This window comes from Macaca fascicularis, chromosome 3 (genome assembly GCF_037993035.2).
Source record: "Macaca fascicularis isolate 582-1 chromosome 3, T2T-MFA8v1.1".
Taxonomy (NCBI): domain Eukaryota; kingdom Metazoa; phylum Chordata; class Mammalia; order Primates; family Cercopithecidae; genus Macaca; species Macaca fascicularis.
The window spans coordinates 196,803,024-196,824,839 of NC_088377.1; the positions used below are offsets into that span (position 1 = coordinate 196,803,024).

Sequence of the window (21,816 nt, forward strand, 5' to 3'; positions counted from 1 at the left end):
CCCAGACCCCTCAGGCCCCCAGCTCTCCTCCCCCGAGAAACATTCCAGGTGTGTGTCCACATGTGTGAGCACATGAACATCCACGCATGTCTGTGTCCCTCCTCCTCTTTGACACAGATTGAAGCACAACATGCACCCTGTTCAGCTGCTGCTGTGTCTTTGTCCTTTGATAGACCTCAGGGCTCAGAGGACTCATTCTGTGTCCAGGATTCGAAGGGACAAATGAGCTGGATGATGATTCATTCCCTGACCACTGACCATTCCCTGAAACAAGCGACTCAAAAGTCAAATCCACCCCCATAGGAGACAAGAGTTAAAGAATGCCGTCCACCCGGAAGGCAGTTTCAGGTGGGGTGCTCCCAAGAGTTCTGAACAGATGGCAGAATATGGCTAGAACATTTGTGAAAAATCAGTTATGTTGTTTCACTAACAGTGTTCGAGAAGTTTTTGGATAAAATTTACCTTAATCTATGCCAAAACAACAGTCTCAGTGAGAGAGGATGAGAGTTTTTAACCCCACTTCCCAAGTGCAGACCCCAGGGTTTCAGGGTTGGCCAGTGAGGAGTGGGCTGGCACAGGATGACAGCCAGAGCAGAACCGCGGGGACCTCAATAAAAACTCTCAGATGAGGAGGCTGAAGTATGATGAGGAACACGGTGTCCCCAAGGAGTCACAGGCTAAGCTGGACGGAAACCCACACAGAAGACTCCGACCCCAGCCTGGGGCACACCCAGTGCCTCTAGAATGCTCGGTCACCCAGTAGGAGCAACGCTTACCTCAGCTGACTGGGAAGCTGGGGATGGCCCAGCAGGAGTCTACTTCTTGGGGTCACAATGACTCAGACCCAGTGTGCCATATCCAGGAATGTTCTGGGCCCAGGGTGACACTCAGGCCATTCCCTTGGTCCTGCCTGGCCACCTTCTGTTCCCTCCTGGTGCCTCCTCGCCCTCCTAGATCCTCAGCAACCCTCCTGGAAGCCCTTAGGTTGGGCTGAGCTGTCACGGGCATTGCCTCTGCTGGGCCAGCAGATGGGCTGAAACTGCTGTGATTGGCGTCTCCACCACCCTGGCCTTTAGCTGAAACATGGCTGCTGGTCCTTGGGGCATTCTATTTCCTAATCAACTTCTGCAGCAGCTGCTGCACGTACCATGCCTTCCACAAACGACCAAGTAGGGCCATAGCTGTGGGCTGAATCATGTCGCCAAAATCCATATGTTGAAGCCCTAAATCCCGGGACCTCAGAAGGGGACTGTATCTGGAGATAGGGACTTTGAAGACGGGATTAAGAGCAGATGAGGTCACTGGGGTGGTCAATGAGACTGTATCTGGAGATAGGATCTTTGAAGAGGGGATTAAGATCAGATCAGGTCATTGGAGTGGTCCCTTTTCAAATCTGACCTGTGTCCTTGCAGGAAGAGGACATTAGGAAACCGACATGCACAGACGGACAGCCATGTGAGGACGCAGAGGGAAGACGCCATCTACAAGCCAAGGAGAGGCCTCAGGGGAAACCAGGCCTGAGACACCTTGATCCTCCTAGGTTTCCAGCCTCCGGAGCCGTGCAAGAACGAATTTCCATTGTTAGGGGCTCCTGTGTGGGGGACTTGTTACGCAGCCGCGGCTGTATCCACAGTCACAGAGCGTGACATCCTCCTGCCTCAGACTCTGCTAGCTGCAGCCCACGCCCATGGATCTGAGCATTCACCAAGAACAGGTGACTCCACCTCCAGGAAGCCCGGACACCACGCAGAGGCGGCCAGCGGGTCCACCCCACACGCCGAGCAACACAAAGGTCCCTGCAGGGCTGCACCTGCATGCGCAAAAAATGGTTGGTCATCTGAATTTGCCCTGCAACACGGCAAAGTGGGGGCACGGGGTTCGGGGTCCGCCCAAACACCTGAATGCTAGCCTGGCTTCACTTTTATTCACTGGCCATGGGCGGGGACATTCACACATCTTCTTGTCTTCTAGTGTCCTCATCTGTGGAACCGGGGCGATGATATCTGCCGTAGTCAAGTAATTGGTTGGAAAATCCTTCAAAGCATTTGATGGGATACAGAAAGGTGCAGTGTTATTACTTTACCTCTGATAGCCATCATCGTCTTAGATCTTAAACACCTTTAAAATGACACGCATTGAAGCAGCACAGTGCACAGTGATTTCTGTCCTCTCCCTGCAGGCGGGGAGCAGGAGGAGGGACACCGTCCTGCATATGGCCCAGAAGCAAGGCCGACTGGTCCCTTCACACCAGTGTGCATTGAAGAGCTTTCCCGTGAAGCTCTTTCTGCCGAAACCCTTCTCCTCCCATCCTCTCAGGAACTGGGAGCTGCCAGGAGGGGTGGCCAGATCCACAGTGCTCAAAGTGTGGTCCAGGGACCAGCAGCAGGGCTCCCGTGGGAGCTCATCAGTCATGCAGAGTCCCAGGTGATTTGTGTGCACAGCCAAGTGTGAGCAGTGCTGGTTTAGGAAGATGAGGAGGAAGAGGAAGATGGTAGCTACCTGGTGATTGTTTTGTGTTCTGCTTTTGTGCTTTATCTAGAAAGCATGCAGCGGAGATCGGAGGAAGGGCCATTTGGTCCAGAGAGACCCTGGTTCACAGGCTTGTCCTGTCCCACACAATGTTGGGATGAACTGAAGAAAATGCCTCCATTCTCAGACCCAAAAGGTGCAAAGACGGCACCTTTGGGAGAGCCAGGCACTCCCAGTGTCTTGAGTGCTGAATTTAGTAAGACACCGTATTGTGCATTCAAAAGCAATTAGATCTCTAGAATGAACTTTTCACTGGCACTCAAAAGAGAACGAAGGAAGCAGAGAAGGATGATAAATGGCATCTTAGTGGTTCCTGGCACCTGTCTTAAGAGTAAGATCTTTTACTACATTACAGGGCTGGACATTTTCTCAAAATTGTATAGATCCTTCGTGTCATTATTTTCTCCTGCATTTCTGGTCATCTGCAGCACACTCCCCAGGCGGGTGAGTGGTGTCCGAGGTCTCACCCTGCGGGACTGGGTTCCACTACTCAGGAACCGGCAGCCTGTGTGGGGGAATGCTCCTCCCATGCAGGCACACACCTGCTGGACCATCCAGGAAGAAAAAGGGGTTGTGTTTTCTCTGATCCATCAAATTCAGATCATTCTAGAGCGAAATCCAATTTCAGTTTAGAAATGGGTTTCAACACTTAACATTTCAGACACTGCATCTTCTCCTGGCTCCAACATTTTTTGTCTTTTAAGAAATATCCAGTTTTGAATAGGCTGCGACCAGACCTGTCATCACTTCAGGTGGAGACAGGGCAGGTCATCAGCGAACACCTGGAGTGTTTGAAGAGGCCACCACACCCCAGGGGCCGGGGAAGGGGCGACCTGTGTCTTTCTGCTTGCCTAGTGGTTCCTGGATCCCAGGTCCATACCATCTTTGCCAGACTGGAAAGAATGGATGCAGGCTGGGTGTGGTGGCTCGTGCCTGTAAACCCGCACCAGAGAGGCCAAGACAGGAGGATCCCTTGACCTCTTGTTTGAGACTAGCCTGAGCAACATAGTGAGAGCTCATCTTTACAAAAAATGAACAAACTTAGCTGGGCATGGTGGTAAGCACCTGTGGTCCCAGCTACTTGGGAGGCTGAAGTGAGGGAATCACCTGAACCCAGGAGGTGGAGGCTGTAGTGAACCGACTTCGCACCATGGCACTCCTACCTGGTGATGGAACAAGACCCTGTCTCAAAAACAAACACACAAACAAATAAATAAATAAGAAAGAAAGAAGAAAAATGGGTGCAAAGTATAAAGAACAGGTTGAATCCAAACCTGACCTGTTATCAGTGGCAAAAAAGAGACTATTAATACGTTAATACTGTTCTGGTCAAATAAAATCTTTTGTCTTGTTTGCCTGTTTACTCAAGTAGTGAAATTCAAACCTGAAGGGAAGCAATGAACTCACAATCTTAGCATCCTGACAAATCGAAGTGTCTCTTTCCAGCCTTCACCCACATGTAGCTCTCATTCTCTTATCCTCCATCCCACATATTCACACTGAATTCAGACATTTCCGTGGTATTACACAGCCTCCATATCCATAGTTAGTGGTAACAGAGTGCTCAATAAGAATTCATAGCTTCTTGACTTTGGGACATTTGGGATATTGACAACATTTTAAAAATGGTCAATAACTCTGCTGTGAGGATTTCGGTATCCCTTTTTCCTGTAGAATTATTTTTGCGGAACATATTCCTAGATTTGGGGTAACTAGGTCGAAGGAGGTATATATTCCCATATGCTCATATTTCTGGTCGAGGAATGGAAGAGCACTCAGCTAAGACAGAGACATCCATAAAATAAGCTGCAAACCAAATCATGCTGTGAATTTCTGTAGTGGGCTCCCCTCTCGAAAGAGGAACAGGCAGCTCATCGTTTGGGATTCCTCTGAAGCCTCTGGCTCTCGTTTATCCTGTCCACTTGGAGGCGAGAGCCCGTGGTAGAAGGACAGATGGTGTGAGCATCGTGCCGGCTGAGAGGACCCACAGGCGGTCCCAGGGTATTTCTTAGCGCCTGCTGGGAGTGACCACTCTGCACAAGGGCCCTGCTGGACATGAAGACACAGCTGTGGACAAAGTGAAGGGCTCCCTGTCCTCCCAGCATTTGTGGTCTGGGTCTGAAGTCGCCGGGCGGCAGCTTCCCTCTTATACAGAGTCCCTGGGCCGCCGCCTTGTTTATGTACAGTTGTCTCTTTTCCTTTTTTCTCTTTATTTTTATTTTTTTGAGACAGTTTCACTCTTGTCACCCAGGCTGGAGTGTAATGGTGCGATCTTGGCTCACTGCAACCTCCGCCTCCCCAGTTCAAGCGATTCTCATGCCTCAGCCTCCCGAGTAGCTGGGATTACAGCAGTTGTCTCTTTTAAGTCCTTCATGTCATGTGTTTCCATTTTGGCCCCTGCTGATTTTTTAAAAAGTAGATAGATGTGAGATAATTTTGTTCCATTTGAACAAAACGTTTTCACTATTTAAAAATTAATAATCTCGAGATTACATTAAATGTCTTCCCTCTTGACACTGTGTGCATTTGGCTAAAGGTTATCTTTATGTTCGTTGATACCCACCTCTTGAAAGAGGGTTATGCTTCTAAATCTGGGGTATGAAACATTCCCCTTTGGCCGGGCGAGGGGGCTCACGCCTATAATCCAAGTACTTTGGGAGGCCAAGGCAGGCGGATCACTTGAGGTCAGGAGTTCAATACGAGCCTGGCCAACACAGCAAAACCCCACATCCACTAAAAATATAAAAATTAGCCGGGCGTGGTGGCACACATCTGTAATCCCAGCTATTTGCAAGGCTGAGGCGTGAGAATGAAAAAAAAAAAAAGAAAAGAAAAGAAAGAAGGAAGGAAGGAAGGAAGGAAGGAAGGAAGGAAGGAAGGAAGGAAGGAAGGAAAGAAGGCTGGCTGGCTGGCTGGCTCCCCCTCCGAAGCTCCTGAAGAGAAGAAATCTTAGTCCCATATTCTTCCAGGCCCAAGAATCCTTGGCTGAGGGTGGAGCAAGCCTTCCAGGAAAGTCGCAGATGGGACTCTGTGATTGCAGAGATCACATGCACTCCGTAAACTCCACCCAGGAGCTCTGTGCGAAGGACTGACATGAACAAAAACAAGTGGTGTTTCTAATGGGCAGGACCAGGTTTCTTTACATGCAGGCGACCCAAGAATGGCAAAGAACCCCCCGGAGTAGAAAGTCTAGTGCACGCCACAAAGCCAAACGCTGAGATCCGCTTGCTTGCTCATGGCCCCTGAGCACCCCCTCTGCTCCAGGGTCCTGCTGGACATGCAGATACAGCAGTGGACAAAGTGAAGGGCTCCCTGTCCTCCCAGCATTTGTGGTCTGGGCCTGAAATCACCGGGCGGCAGCCGCCCTCTTATACAGAGTCCCTGGGCTGGCGCCTTGCTTATGTACAGCCCGTGAGCTGAGATTGGTTTTTACATTTATAAAGGATTGAAAAAAGGTCAAAAGAATAATATTTAATGACACACGAAAATGATATGAAATGCAAATTGCACTGTCCATACATAAAGTTTCGTGGGACACAGCTGCGCCCACATTTGCATACTGTCCCCAACTGAGCCGAGTGGTGGCAGGCGCCCAGCATCCAGCACCCTGAGCTCTGGACTGTGTTTACAGAAGATGCTTGCCAGGTTCCAGCATGCCAGCGTCACGTCAGGGGCCTTGCACCTGCAGTTTGCAACCTGCGTCCTGCCCTGTGGCTGACGTCACCCTACCTCCGCAAGGGCAGGTCCCCAGCTGCTCATGCCCCTGCCAAATCGTCTTCTTTTCTCTGGAGGCCAACAGCATTTTCCTCCTACTGGGCACAACCGAGGTTCCTCTAGACATGCCGAACACGCATGTGCGCATGTGCCCACATGCATCCACACACACAGCTGTGGCACCAACTGGAGAGTCGGGCTGCGCTCACCCAGGCACTGCATCTTCTACCTGTTGGCGTTGACTGAGGATGCCTTCTGGGCCAGGAGCCATGAACGGGGCTTTGCAGATAGAGGTGCCGTCCTCTGTGACAGCCTGGCTGGGTGGGTATCGCTACCGCATGTTGTAGGCCAGGAAACTGAGGCCCTGAGACACACTTCAAAGTGGGGGAGGCCGAGGGTGTGACTGACACACCAGGCCATGTCTCTGCCTATGCCACCATGTGGTGCACACTCTGTAAGTGCCCGTTGACCTGGTTTCCTCTCCGCCTAAGGTGGGTGAGTGGTAGCCACGTTAGGGTATTCCTGCTGGGGGCTTCCATCCCTGCTCCAGTTCCTACCCTGAGGTTGGCGGCCCACCCCATTTCACAGAGGAGGAAACACAGCCTTCGAGAGGGTGAGTCTCTTGCTCAAGGTCACAAAACCAGTTTAGATGCTGAAGCCAGAAGACAAACCAGGTCTATCTGGAGCCAAAGCCTTTCTCCGAGTGTCAGGGCCAGAGGGGGTGAGCACCTCATCTTCATGGAGGTGCTGGGATACCTCCGCAGTCCTCATAAGAGATGCTGCACCTATCCACACCACCATGCACACTGCCCTGGGTTGCTCCTTACAAGCACACCAGTCACAAATAGCACCAGGCAGGTGCCCCCAAATGGATTCTAGACCAATCAGTGTCATGGAACTCAGCCTGCCCTCTCCTTTTCCAAGACAACCAATGCATCACTTTCCTGCCGAACATTCTATGGAAAGAACCATTTGAAAACAGCCAGACTCAAAGCCAAAGCACATTAAATCCAGCCTCCCTCTATGGGAGCCGCACGGTGCCCACTGTGTGTTCTGGCTCCTTTTGTCCTGGGGGAAAAACACTGCAATCCTCTAAACACATCCCATTATCCTCCATTCTTTACCCGATTTGTGGATTCAAACAATTCTTATTCAGTGGAATAAGGAGCAATTAACAGGACTAGGGATTTATTAAGGATAAGTCATGCCAGACAGTTTTGACAGCTTGTTTTGAGTGTGACAGAATTACAAAATCCGAGGCTAGATGCATTATGTATTTAGGTTTTTGTGCAGCATCTAATACCAGGCTTGTGAAATTATTCTTGCCAAATGGTCTGAACCCGCCTGGATGAGAACAGTCTCATGTACCGGAAACTGACTCAAAGATCAGAGACAAAGGATAAATGACATTCAGCCATGCACCCAGATGGGGGTCGGCGTGGCAGGGGTAGGGAGTGGTGCTTCACGAGGGGCTGCAAAGGTCAGTGTTAGGGTTTGTTTCCCGTAACGTCTTCATTATTATCTGGAGGGAAGGGCACACTGCCGGCCACCAGGGCTGTGTGGGAGGGTGGGAAGCTCCAGCCTCTGAGAGCTGATGCTCACCCTGCAGCTACTCAGCAGTGACCGAACATGAAGAGGCCACAGAGGGACTGGAGCAACACGGGGGCTGGGCCAGTGCCCCCAACACCCCTGCCGCCCAAGAACAACCCACGGAAGGCGGGAGGGGACAAAGCCCATCAGCCTCATGGACTTGGAGAGTGGGGAGGGCCCCGGGGTCCCCCAGCCATAAAGCCTCAGTGGGTTGGGCTGTGTCCCCAGAGAGACGCTCAAGTCCTAACCCCAGTACCTGTGAATGTGACCTTATTCAGAAAAAGGGTCTTTGCAGATATACTCAGTTAGGTTGAGGTCATATTAGGATAGGATGGGTTCTAATCCCATATGACTGGTTCCTTACAAGAAGAGACCCAGACCACACGGGGGAGGAAGGCCGTGGGACCACAGAGGCAGCGGCTGGAGTGATAGGACTCCAGTCCCAGGAACACCAAGGGTTGCCACCACCACCAGAAACTAGAAAGAGTCACGGACTAGATTTTCCCTCTGAGCCCCCAAGAAAAATATGAGCCTGCCAACACCACGGTCTTGGACTTCTGGCCTTTGACCTGTGAGGGAATCATTTCTGCTTGAGACACCTGGATTGGAGTGCTTCGTTATGGAAGCCTGAGGTCACTAACGGAAGTCTGATTTCAGAAGTGAAGAATTAATAATGGAGTCCAATGGTCCCCACTTCTGTCTCAAGGCTAGAGGTGGGGTGGTAAACTGAGGCACTGCACAAGCTACACCTGCCAAAGGGTAGATTCATTTTCCCTCCAAGATACAAATGACAAAAGAAGAACTTTTCTCTAAGGCAGGGGTCCCCAACCCCCAGGCCTTGGACCAGTACCAGTCCATGGGCTGTTAGGAGTCAGGCCACACAGCAGGGAGTGAACGGCAGCTGTATTTACAGCCGCTCCCCAAAGTTCACATTACCGCCTGAGCTCCACCTGCTGTCAGATCAGCAGCGGCATTAGATTCTCATAGGAGCATGAACCCTATTGTGAATGGCATATGCAAGGGATCTAGGTTGCACGCTCCCTATGAGAATCTAATGCCTGATGATCTGTCACTGTCTCACATCACCCCCCAGATGGGACCATCTAGTTGTAGGAAAACAAGCTCAGGGGCTCCCACTGATTCTACATTATGGTGAGTTGTATAATTATTTATTTATATATTGCAATGTAATAATATAAATAAAATGCACAATAAATATAAAGCACTTGAATCTTCCCCAAACCATCCCCCTACCTTCATCATTGGAAAAATTGTCATCCACGAAACCTATCCCTGGTGTCATAAAGGTTGGGGACCACTGTTCTAAGGGGCCCAAGGGAAGGTTCAGGTCTGTTAGGTGGTGGCTAGCACAACCCTCAGCGCCTGGCGGCACAGCTGCACCTGTTGTTTGTATTTATGAAATGGAACACACATGCCATTGGCACCTAGGTGAATTACCCCTAACTCTGTGCTATGCTACTATCATCTCTCTCTCTCTCTCAGCACTTCACACCCTCAGATGATGGTTTTATTTGGTTTGTTCAGGAGTACTGAATCACCTGTTTATTTCTTCCCCCTGAGGATAGTATAGCATTTCATCTTTCTTTCTTTCTTTCTTTTTTTTTTCTATTTTTTGAAACATAGTTTCACTCTTTGTTGCCCAGACTGGAGTGCAATTGTGCAATCTCGGCTCACCGAAACCTCCACCTCCTGGGTTCAAGTGATTCTCCTGCCTCAGCCTCCCGAGTAGCTGGGATTACAGGCATGTGCCACCATGCCTGGCTAATTTTTGTATTTTTAGTTTCTCCATGTTGGTCATGCTGGTCTCAAACTCCCAACCTCAGGTGATCCACCCGCCTCGGCCTCCCAAAGTGCTGGGATTACAGGCGTGAGCCACCACACCCAGCTCATCTTTCTTTATTCCCAAATTCTAAATGCAATGTTTCCCCTTCTTAAACAGAATATTTGGTTGATCAGAACATTGTGCTTCTACTCATGTAATATATTCTCCTACAGATTTTCAAATTCATCCCAGCCAGTACTGGTAAGACCACAGACTCCATCTCAGTCCCACACCCAACAGGTCTTACTGTACTGTAAAGCTACTGTCTGGATAAACAGGACTTCCTAGACCCCAAAGCCACACTATTTGTGTCTTTTCTATGAAACCCCAATTCTGGTCTTGTGGACTCTTTTTATATCATGCTAGTCTTGATCAGCTAAAACCTGACATCCCAGACACAACGTCATCAAATTAAATACCCAGTAAGTGAACAGGTGCCTAACATCAAATTAAATACCCAGTATGTAAACAGGTGCCTAACTCCTCTGTTTTTCTTGACATTGTATCACTCTCCTAGAGTCTTCACAAAATATCAGAAATGGTCCCCAACTCCTCATAGAATTAACATAACAAAGCTATAATCAACTACTTATTCTTTCATTTTCCAGACATCGAGAACCTATTATGAGCAAAATATTGTGTTAGGGAATGGGGGTACAAGATTAAAAACATAATTAAGGATAGAAATGTGTTACAGTACATACATAGCTAGAATAAAATGCAGAATTTAACAAATATCCTAAAAATGCTATAAAAATACTTTTGATATCCCAAAGTTGTGAGAGGATATCTGATATCTTAATTTTCCACAAATTCATTTTTGTGAAAAAGTGACAAAGTGTCATTCCAACTCAGTGTGGGGGAAGCAAGGCTTATTTCATAAACAGCGCTGGTACACACCGTGATGTTCACCCAGGAAACACCCTCCATATCAACTCTGCATGTAGATGGAAAAGATAAAGCATGCACTAATGGGAGAACATTCAGAAAGCAATTTGTATAACAAAAGGCTGGCAGGGGACATTCTCAAACAAGACGGGGTGCCCAATGCCTTCGTGGATGGGGAGGTGTCCATGGGGGAGAGGAGCCACCACACACGGATCACAGTCAGGAGGAGACACGCATCAGGCAGGCCAGGGAGAGTTACTATCCCCATATTCACAATGGTGTAAAAGACAAACCACCCAGCAGAATACTGGACAAAGGCTACAAATGCACACCTGGAAATAAGAAATCCAAATAGCACGCTGGTGGAAAGATGCTTAACTATACTAGTAGTCAATGAAAGGGGAATGAAGGCAATAGCGAAATACCACCTTTCACTGGTCAGATTACCAAAATTAAAAGAATGCTATTATCCAGTGCTGGCAAAATGCAAGAAAGCAGCCTCTGTCGTCCACTGCTGGCAGGAATATCCACGCTGCAGCCTTCGGAGAAGCAGTCCAACAACATAGGTTCGGGTTAGAATCTTCCTACCTTTTGACCCCTGCCTTTCAGGAATCTGTCCTGGAGAAATCCAATCAACAGTACTTAAGGACGCATCACCATGGGGGCTTGCTGCAACGTCGCTGGTGGCAAAACACCAGAAACAATGTGTGTCCATCTGTAGAATGGTATTCTTAACTGGAAAACATCCATATCCCAGGCAGCTACACTTTTTTTTTTTTTTTTTTTTTTTTTTTTTTTTTTTTGAGGCGGAGTCTTGCTCTGTCACCCAGGCTGGAGTGCATTGGCGTGATCTCAGCTCACTGCAACCTCCACCTCACAGGTTCAAGCGATGCTCCTGCCTCAGCCTCCTGAGTAGCTGGGACTACAGGCGCCTGTCACCACGCCCAGCTAATTTTTGTATTTTTAGTGGGGATGGGGTTTCACCATATTGGCCAGGCTGGTCTTGAACTCCTGACCTCAGGTGATCCGCCTGCCTCTGCCTCCCAAAGTGTTGGGATTACAGGCATGAGCCACTGCTCCCGGCCGCAGCTATGCTATTAAAGAAGTTAGATCTCTGTCTGTTGACCCGGACAGTGTGTGGGAAGCCAAATGCCTGAGTCTGTTAAGACTGCTATCACAAAATACCGTAGACTAGGTGGCTTAAACAGCAGAAACTTGGCTGGACTTGGTGGCTCCTGCCTGTAGTCCCAGTGCTCTGGGAGGCTGAGGTGGGAGGCTTGCTTGAGTACAGGAGTTGAAGGTTACAGTGAGCTATGATAGCACCACTGCCCTCCAACCTGGGCAACAGAGCCAGCCCCATCTCAAAAAAAAAAAAAAAAATACAGACAGGATCTCATTCTGTCGCCCAGGTTGGAGTACAATGGTGCAATCCCGGCTCACTGCAACCTCCACCTCCCGGGTTCATGCGATCCTACCTCAGCCTCCCGAGAGGCTGGGACTATAGGCGGCGTGAGTCACCATACCTGGCTAATTTTTGTACTTTATGTAGAGATGAGGTTTTGCCATGTTGCCCAGGCTGGTCTCGAACTCCTGAGCTCAAGGAATCCACCCACCTTGGCCTCCCAAAGTGCTGAGATTACAGGCGTGAGCACCATGCCTGGCCCCAGCATTTTTTTCTTATAAAACAGATATGTATTTTCTCATAGTTCTGGAGGCTGGAAGTCCAAGATCAAGGTGCTGGACGATTCTGTTGCTGGCGAGGGCTGTCTTCTCGGCTCACAGTGGCCTCCCGGGGAAGCATCCACAGAGGCAGGGCGTGCTCCAGCGTCTCCTCCTGTCTTGTAAGAACATCAGTCCCACTGGATCCGGGCTGCAGCCTCATGATCTCGGGGGACCTTAATCACCTCCATAAAGGCCCTGTCTCCATCCAGTACAGTCACAGCGAAGGCAGGGCTTTATCATGACTTTGGGGGGCACCGCCAGGCCATTGTGTGCAGAAAACATTTAAAATTATTTAACATTTCCACGTTCTTCAGTGGAATATACGTAGCATGATTTCACTATTATTTTAAAACATCGAAGCCAGAAACCTGCATAGCTGCTGCCTGGTGTCTGAGCAAGTGCAGTGTTGGCAAGGGCGAGGCTCTTGACTTCAATGGGAATGGAGCAGGGTGGGGAGGTAGATATGCGTCTTTTCTCTTATCTCTCGCTAAAATCATCTTGTGTTATTTTGATAATTAATTTTTTGGGTGGGGGTCAAGGTCTTACTGTCACCCAGGCTGGAGTGCAGTGGTGCGATCATGCAGCTCATTGCAGCCTCACCCTCTTGGGCTTAGGTGGCCCTCCCTCCTCAGCCTCCTGAGTAACTGGAGACCACAAGTACACGCCACCACACCCTGCTAACTTTTTATTTTTTTTTTGTATTTTTGTAGAGACAGGATCTCCCTGTGTTGCCCAGGCTGGTCTCAAAATCCTGAGTTCAAGCTATCCTCCCACCTTGGCCTCCCAAAGTGCTAGGATTACAGGGAGGGGTGAGCCACGGCAGCTGGCCTTAAAATTTTTAACAAAGGAATATTTGAAAACCCGCATAGAGTCATGAGACACGTGAGTATTTGGCCTACCTGATTTGCACAAGGCCTGGAAAGCCACACACAGGGGTCCTGGCCACTGCTGGGCCAGTGCAGGGATCTCCAGGAGCCTCTCCTGAGGCGTGCCCTGGTGGCCCCAAAGGAGTTCAGGCTCCTTCCCCAAAGCTTCAGGCAGCTTGAGAGCTCCTTTGCTAAATAGATGAGCTTATGAGTGGACCTCAGGAACCCCCTCGAATATTAGAAATGACCATTAATCCTGCATTTTCGTAGAGAAGGGACAGCAGAGTTCTCCAGGACACGCACGCCCAGCCTCCATGTGGCTGGAGAGGGTTCCTTTCCTCTGATGTTTTCAGAAACTTCAGGAAAAAGGACATGAGAAGGGCCCAAAGAGCCTAATTAACTTTGACTTGACTTCAACAATGGGCAGGAGAATAAGACCCCTTTTAATATAAAATTAAAATCTCTCCACCGGAGCCCTATCCTCACCAGCGCTCTCTCTCATTGCTTTAAATTGGTCTTCTTGGCCGTGTAGGACTGTGGCGGGCGGGCCCAGGAGCCCAGACTCGCCCATTCCCAGGCAAGTGTGTTCACAGAGCTCTGACAATGCTGGCTCTCGGTCATTGTCACTCTCCCTTCTCTGTCCGAGGTTAAGCTACCCTGTGGGGGGATCAGCTGCTGCCAACGTGGAGGCCAAGCTGGGATCACTTCTTCATTCCAACTGGAGAGAAGGGAAGTTCAAGTCCAGCAGAGGGTGGGTGGGTAGACGGTGACATTCAGAAACGTCAGCCGGACCCCTGGCCCTGCATAGGCAGGACAGCAAGGCTGTGGCTCTTCAGGGCCAGCTGAAGAACAGGACACTGTCTCCACTGCCACAAAGCATCAGAGATTCCCATCTTCTTTGAAGCACGGCCATCTTGGTCTTCCTGCACTTCCTGTTCTGTTAGAGACCTAGTTATAGACAAGGCTTCTCCACCTAAGAAAAAACAACTTTGTCCCAGCCATGAGTATTCTGGGCTTCAGAACCTGGAGGTGTTGAAGACCACAGGAGGGGAACTGGACCGTCTGCTCCTGGTGAGTAGCCAGAGGCTGGGAGTGGCTGTTTCCCAGTCTTTCATGAGAAACCAGAAGTCTGATGTTCTATATGAAATCTTGATCCACATTGGAGGCCCTGAGCCTCCAACCTTCCATGTGGCTGGGTCCTTCCGCCATCACCCTCACCCATCACAGCTTCAGACACCTCTGGCCTGTGTTTGTTTCCTAACCTGCTGTAACAAAGTGTCCCAAGCTAGGGCCTTGAAACAACAAAAATCCACTCTCTTACAGCTCTGGAGGCCAGGCGCCCAAGACTGAGGCACCAGCAGGGCCGTGACCTCCCTGCAGGCTCCGGGAAGGGTCCTTCCTTCCCTCTTCATAGTTCCAGTGGCTGCTGGCAACCCTCGACATTCCTCTGTTTGTGGACGCGTCACTGCACCTCTGCCTCCCAAGGCCCTTGGCATTCTCCCCGGTGTGTGTCTTTGTGTCTCCATCTTATCTTCTTATGAGGATGCTGGTCACTGGATTAGCCCTGCCCCACCCCACCCTGCTCCAGTATGACCTCATCTTAACTGACAGCGTCTACAAAGGTTCTATTTCCAAATAAGGTCACCCTTCAAGTTTCTTTTCTTTTTTTTTTTCTTTTGTTTATTTTTTGAGACAGAGTCTCATTCTGTCGCACAAGCTGGAGTGCAGTGTTGCAATCTCGGCTCACTGCAACCTCTGCCTCCCTGGCTCAAGCGATTCTCATGCCTCAGCCTCCTGAGTAGCTGAGATTACAGGCGCCCACCACCACGCCCAGCTAATTTATTGTATTTTTAGTAGAAACGGGTTTTACCATGTTGGCCAGGCTGGTCTCGAACTCCCAACCTCAAGTGATCCACCCGCCTCAGCCTCCCAAAATGCTGGTATTACAGGCGTGACCCACTGTGCCTGGCCCACCCTTCAAGTTTCTGAGTGGATGCAAATTTGGGGGGCACTGTTCAATCCAGTGCACTGCTTCATTGGATTTGGGGCATAGTTCCACAACCACCTTAGCCTCTTCCTGTCCTGCTGACGTGTCTCTCTCTCCACACTGGCCCCAACTATAGTCAGAGGTCCACAACTGGCAGCAAAGGTTTTTAAATGGAAATAAACACACATCACCAGCAGGGGTTTTTTGTTTTGTTTTGGTTTTGGTTTTTTGTTTGTTTGTTTGTTTGTTTGGAGACAGAGTCTCACTTTGTTACCCAGGCTGGAGCACAGTGGCACAATTATAGCTTACTATAGCCTTAAACTCCTGGGCCCAAGCAATCTTCCTCCCTCAGCCCCTCTCCCCTCCACGACCCCTGCACCTGCCCAAGTAGCTAGGACTACAGACCACCATGCCCAGCTATATTTTTTTAAGAAAGTTTTTTACAACTGGGGTCTTGCTATGTTGCCCAGGGGTCTTGAACTCCTGGCCTCAGGCGATCCTCCCACCTTAGCCTCCCAAAGTGCAGGGATTATAGGTGTGAACCATTGCCTAAGGCCAGGCAGCCTTAGATCATTCTTTATATGGTTACAACCCCACATCTTTCTTTAAACATTGGCAGCTGGATTTGAGTGAAGAAAATTCCAGACTTTTATAGAACAGGGTTTCTCCATCCTCGGCACTACTGTCGTGGGGGACCCAGTGATCCTGTGTTGTGGGGCCGCCCTGTGCACTATGGTGCTGAGTGGCATCCCTGGCCCCACCCACTGCATACCAGGAGCCTCTCCTCCCCTCCAGCTGTGAAAACCAGGAATGTCTCCAGTCACTGCCAAATGTCCCTTGGGGAACAAAACCATCCCCAGTTGAGAACCACTGGCATAGAACCTCGCTCCAAAAGTAGAAACTTGGGCTCGGTCATTCTGCTGAGATGAAGGCTCTCTGCTCTCCAGTCTGATGGCCTCCCTGCCTTGACTTCCACATAGTTTTGTTCAGGTGGAACCCTCTGTGCAGTTTGACTTGATATCCTTGGCTATAAACTGAGCCCAGAACCAATCCGACTGTCCCCAGACACAACCCCCCTAGTTCCCACAGGCACGCGTGCCCTGCGTCCTCAGGCCTCGACTGAGATCCGATGCTGCAAACTGCGTGACCGTTCACCCTTTCTTCTAGGTGTTAACAGGCTTCTCATTTCAGAAAGGCTTTTTTAAAAGGAAAATTTGGGCTCATACTATGCCAAAATTCTTGGCAAATAATTGCCTTCTATGCTAAATGTTGATGTTCTTAGAAACAGAAATTCAAGAAATGGAATCTAAATAACCTGTAGATAATTAGGCTAGCTATGACATTTAAGTTCGAGAGGCTTCAATAACCAGCTTAGAAGTTTTAAAACAGTGTCTGGACAGCGTAGTCTGGTGTTGGACACCACCAAGGCTTCCACCAGCCAGCCCTGATTTATAGGCTGGTCAAAGCGTGTCCTTCTCTTCCTCTCTCCGCAGCTTAGGATATCGGCACTTCCCTGTCAAATGGGGCTGTGCCCACGGAGACACGGCCAGCATTCAGAGAGGGGATAATTCCTTATTTGTACTTCTGTTTCCTAAGACCCCCCCCCCCACGTTGACCCTCTGGGAGCTTTCTCTGCATTCAGCTTCACACAGTCACACCAGGCAGACAGCAAACAGGGAATCCCAGCAAGAATGTCAGGCCCAATGGGTGCCGGCCTAAGAGACAGCCTGGACAGAGCTCCAGGGCGGTGCCTCAGAAGTGGGGAAACGGCTTGTTTTGCTTTACCAGTTCCCTAGAACCACCTAAGCCCTGGGCCTCTGGCCACTGTCAGCCCAAAAGCAACAGCAAGAAGCCCTGAGCAAGATGAGTGGCCCTTGCTGTGCGCACTGTCACTCTCCCTGCGTGGATTGGGTTAAAGTGTGAGAACCAGACCAACCTGGATTCCACACTAACAGCTTGAGCAAATAAAGAGGATATGCGTCAACATCTGCTCAAACTGATACATAAGATTTTGCGGAGATCAGTGTCTAGGAGGATACTTCATAAATTAAAATGATACTAAAATTTAGAGAGGGAAAATTGGTTCTGAAAATTCAGCATGATTGGCTTTATAGCTGATGGATGACAAAGCTAGCTTCGTGGCTTCTGCTGCCAGAGGGGAGCTGTGTCTCTGTGCGTGCCTGCAGGCTCTGTATCTTCCTGTAGGTCACTGCCTTTCTCACCTGTTCTTGGACAGTGTTCTCCAGCTCTTTAGAAGGAGGACCCCAGATGACCCACTGCTCTATTTTATGGTTCCTACCACCTCCTCTGAAAATATGTTGCTGAGAATTTTTTTCAATCAAATCCAACTGAAAAGAACTTGAATTTTAAAATCCCATAATACCTCTACAATATCTTCCCATATTATTACAATGGAAAAACTGCCTCGCTCATAGAGTTGGGTCTGCAACACACACGTGCTTGTGCCTCACCGTCTCCTGGCCATGCGTGTTGGGAGTCCCTGGGAAACACGACGGACAAAGTTCATCTCATCAATCAGGAAAATGCATGCCCTCACACACCACCTGCCTGAGTCTACAGTCAGAAAACAAAACGTGCTCATTTCTCCTTTACCGGTATTACAACCAAAAGAATCCCAAATCGATACCCACTCAGTGTCCTTCTAACAGATACAAGCTCTGCACATCACTCGAGAATCTTCTATTGCAGTGAGAGTAACCAAGCTTAAGCCCTACAGTGAGAACCTCCGTGTGGCTCACACCACACAGGCAGCCGCAGAAACAGCGCCTCCCAAACGGCGCGGCCTTGCTCAGCCTCCAAACCCGGGCCGCGCCCGACAGGAACGGCTGGAGGGAGGAACTAACCAGGCACCTCTCATTCAGGGTCTGACATTGTAACTTGGCACATCAGTGAGTCTGCTCGGATCTTCCGGCTCCGAACATGCCCGTTCGCCAGAGAGGGAGGGGAAACATAACGAGCTTGTGCCGCATTCCCGATGGCTCTCCACGCAAAGTTAACGTGTTCAAGCACACGCCCAAGCGAGGCGTGCACACCCACCTCCCCGCGGGTGCAGGGCGCGCCTCCGAACGGCAGCGAGGCGGACGCTCCGGCCAGCGCAGAGCGGGGCCAGCTCCGCCGCCCGGTGCGTGGGAAGTCCCGCGGCACCAGCAGGGTCCAGCGCTTCGCTCCATCCTGGTCCCGCGTGAAACCCCCGAGGGGCCAAGTGGGTATCAAATGTGGATTCCACTCGTCCACAGCGCCGAGCATGATGAAAATCTGAGCGCCTCTGACCGGGGAAGCCATAGCTATGGGATTAAGGCGAATTTCTCGTGGAGACGAGGAAGACGTGCAGTTTGTAATTACCTGCTCCCCGTGGCACAGTCCGTCCTCCATGCCTGGCTCTAACCGGACAAACCCTCGGCGGCTTTGCTCTCCCGGCATTGTTTCAGCACCCACCAAGAGGATTAAAAATAATCTCTTTCCCTTTTAATTTTGTGTCCCCCACATCCCCTCCTCCTCCCCACAGCCCCTGGGGACGGCATGAATTTTTAATCCCTGAGGTCTGAGCGGGGGAGGGGGTGTTAACCCCTTGTGGAGGTGGCGCCCGAGGCCTGGAAGCCCGGGGGGAAAGGTCCCCCTGCTGGCCCCGCCGGGAAGAGCACTGCGTGCCCCCAGGACTCTGACGATGCCCGCCGTGTGTGTGCACTGCCCAGGCCAGCGGGTTAGGGGCCCGAAACAGGTAAACAGGAGAAGCTGCCCTTCCTTTCCTCTGACCCAGGCACAGTCTCCTGATGGCCTCAAGTGCCTCCCCTGGTGCCCAGATAGGCTGCCGGCCACACAGCTGCTCCACGCCTTCCCTGTCTCTGCTCTTTGAGCTCAAACACACACGCACACGCGCATGCACACAGACACACACACATGCACACACATGTGCACACACACACCGTGCATGCATAGACACACAGACAAGTGTACATACGTGCACAGACACAAACACACATGTGCACTTGCCTGTGTGCACACAGACACACACACACGATGCAAACACTTGCTCCTGTTCCCCCAGGTTTGAATTTCCACCCTGGCCTTTCTGATGACGTCAGACCTTAGCATGCGGGGCGGATCGGCCGCAGGCAGGGGCCGCTGTCTCAGCCTGCTCCACTCACAGCGTCGGGGGTTGGCCAACTGCGCTGAGCCAGGCAGCCCTGGTGGCAGGTCTGGGCAATTCATAGAATTGGGTCCTGAACGCCCCCTACTGCCCCCACAGCAGCAAGGGGCTGGCGTGGAGACTGGAACGTGATGGGACGCCAGCCTCTAGTGAAGGCCACAGTCAGGCCACAACTAACATGCAGAGCACAGGGCTTTCTGGGCACTGAGGGAGTGGGCACTGGGCAGCTCCTGGGCAGGAAAGATCAGGCTGGGGAGTCAGAGCTCGGCCTCGGCCCGGTGTCTATGGGCAAGGGACACTGGAGGGCATCACCTATCTTCCTGGGAGGATATGACTGAGGAGGTCGGTGGTTCTCTGGCTCTGGTGGGCACAGGACCTCAGCTCGGGGAAAGGGAGGTTGCGACAGCCCAGTGGTGACCTGGCTGATGTGAGAGCGGGACTGTGTTCAGCAGAAAAGGCGGCTGGATGCGCAGCACATTGCAAAGGGCAGGGAGAAGGCTCCGCTCAAAAACAAACAAGTGGCAAAACACTCCTGCATCCCGAATTCCCTAATGCCAATCCAACATCTGTGGGGCTCCTGCCTTTGTGCCCGGTCAGCATGCAAGTACTTCTGGGATGGACCCAGCATTGGTGCCAGGGCTCCAATCATCATGGACTATGAATGCCAGCTGTTCCCATGTGCCCTGCCTCCGGGAAGGTGAGCTGTGCCGGACCAGCAGCAGAAGCTTCAGGGGAGAGCCTTCTCTCTGCTAATGTTTGATCACTTGGGAGAGGAGGAAGGGAGCATTTCAACGGCAGATGAATCATGATCCAGAGATGGGAGAAGCCAAGAGCTTACAGGTAGGTGCACACACTCAGGCACAATGGCAGCCAAACACATAAGGCATAAGGATACACTCAAGAAATGTACAGAATCCACAGGAATAAGACGGAAAAGCTTTACTGAAGGACATGAAGGAAGCCGGGAATGAGCAGAGCACATACCATGAGACAGGTCCAACCGGCTGCCTCCCCAAAACGCCTTCTCCCTTCCTTGCCCACAGACGGGGCCTGATTTAATCCCAGAAGGCTTCGAATAGGGAGGTGACATTCAGGGCCCATCCTGCCTTCCACGGGGCTGCAGAGGCTGGAAAGCAAAACCCTACGCTTCCAAGACTCGTTTGCACCTGGAGGGCTCTATAGGATTGGGGCCATGTCGTCGGATGCATTCCTCTGTGATTTAGAAGGTGGTGGACGGAGAGCCCGACTTCTCACCGATTCTGCTGTTCTCTGGTAAGCACGGTTTACGGTCATCGGGATTTTCTGGAGAAGTCTACAACATCTTCTCATGGGAATCAGTATGGGGAGGGTGTTGTGATATGAAGAGGCAGGTAAATTCCTTTCCATTTAAAAGAGCTCAGGTGTTTCTGAGATTTGCAACTGGAGGCTGGCAGGTACATTATTTGGTGCAAGATTTGGCTGTAGGTAGTAAACCCTCCAGGATGAGATTCTGGGCTGGGCTGGCCTCACCTGGAAGGGTCAGAGGCAGTGGGGTCCAGGTGCCATTTGAAATGGCATGCTGTAAATCCATGGCATGCAGTGGCAAAACAGGGACTTGCAGCATTACCTGTGGTCACCTGGAGTGAAGTCCCCAGGGAAGGGGAGGCTGTGGATGACTGATCACCCACTGCAGCAGACAGGTCCTGGGTGGGGCAGGTTATTTCTGCAGTACTGGGAGGTTAGCAAGCCTACGGGCTGCTCTGTGCTTGAAACCTATAGTTACAGGTTTCAGGAAACTTCTCAGATTACCAGATGCATCCAGGGCCATACTGAGGTGCCTTTCTTTGTCCCATGCTACCAGGCTTCTCTCCAGTGACCAGTGACCTGCTGTATGGTCACCACACTCCACTTCATCCTCCTCCTGGACACAGCTCGACTGTTTCCAGCCCCTCTTCCAACTAAGTGAGGACATGTGCTGGAGTCCCAGCCATGGAACGTGGGTAGAAGCAAGGCCCCTTATTGTTGGCCCTGCCTGTAAACATTTCCCACAGAATCCTCCATGCTCTCTCTCCCCATCTACCTGCTGGATGAAGAGGACTGTGGGGCTTACAGGAGGAGGAGCCACAAGACAGAAGAGCCTGGGTCCCTGAATGACCAAGTGGAGCAGAGCCCCCTGGCAACTGACACTAGACTACAACATAAGCAAGAAGTCAACTCTCAACTCTCGTTGACACTGACACCAGGCGGTGTTATGGTTCTTAAACTATCCTGACAAACACACTCAGTAAAGAATGATGCCAGCAATTTAAATAAAAATGAGTGATGGTGTTTCTCTTTTTAAACAAGATAAAAAAGAAATAAAATAGAAGATGGTACACAATCAAAGCCACCAAACAAATTAAAAATGTATACAACCCTGAGTCCTAGGGACACAAGGACCAGAGCATCCATCTGTTCATGCTTCTTGCTCTTCTTTGAGAGGAAAGGAACATGAGGACTGTAAGTAAAGGAGCCAGGGCTATTTATTACT

The 21,816-nt window shown here is 50.6% G+C and overlaps 1 protein-coding gene and 1 long non-coding RNA gene across 3 annotated transcripts in view; one reads left to right on the forward strand and one right to left on the reverse strand.

Moving 5' to 3' along the window:
- CNPY1 (canopy FGF signaling regulator 1) overlaps nt 1–18,703 on the reverse strand; it is a 41,991-nt gene extending 23,288 nt beyond the window's left edge. For both annotated transcript variants that reach the window (XR_012433130.1, XM_015448337.3), the window contains exon 1: nt 18,503–18,703. Coding sequence is in view for 1 of the 2 variants with exons in the window: in XM_015448337.3 (XP_015303823.3) it covers nt 18,503–18,580 (78 nt within the window). In the remaining variant the exon portion in view is untranslated. The remainder of the gene's footprint in view (nt 1–18,502) is intronic.
- Nucleotides 18,224–21,602, forward strand: LOC141409964 (uncharacterized). The gene is made up of 2 exons (XR_012433132.1): nt 18,224–20,579; nt 21,148–21,602. It is a non-coding gene; the product is annotated as an uncharacterized lncRNA (long non-coding RNA).
- The last annotated feature ends 214 nt before the right edge of the window (nt 21,603–21,816 follow it).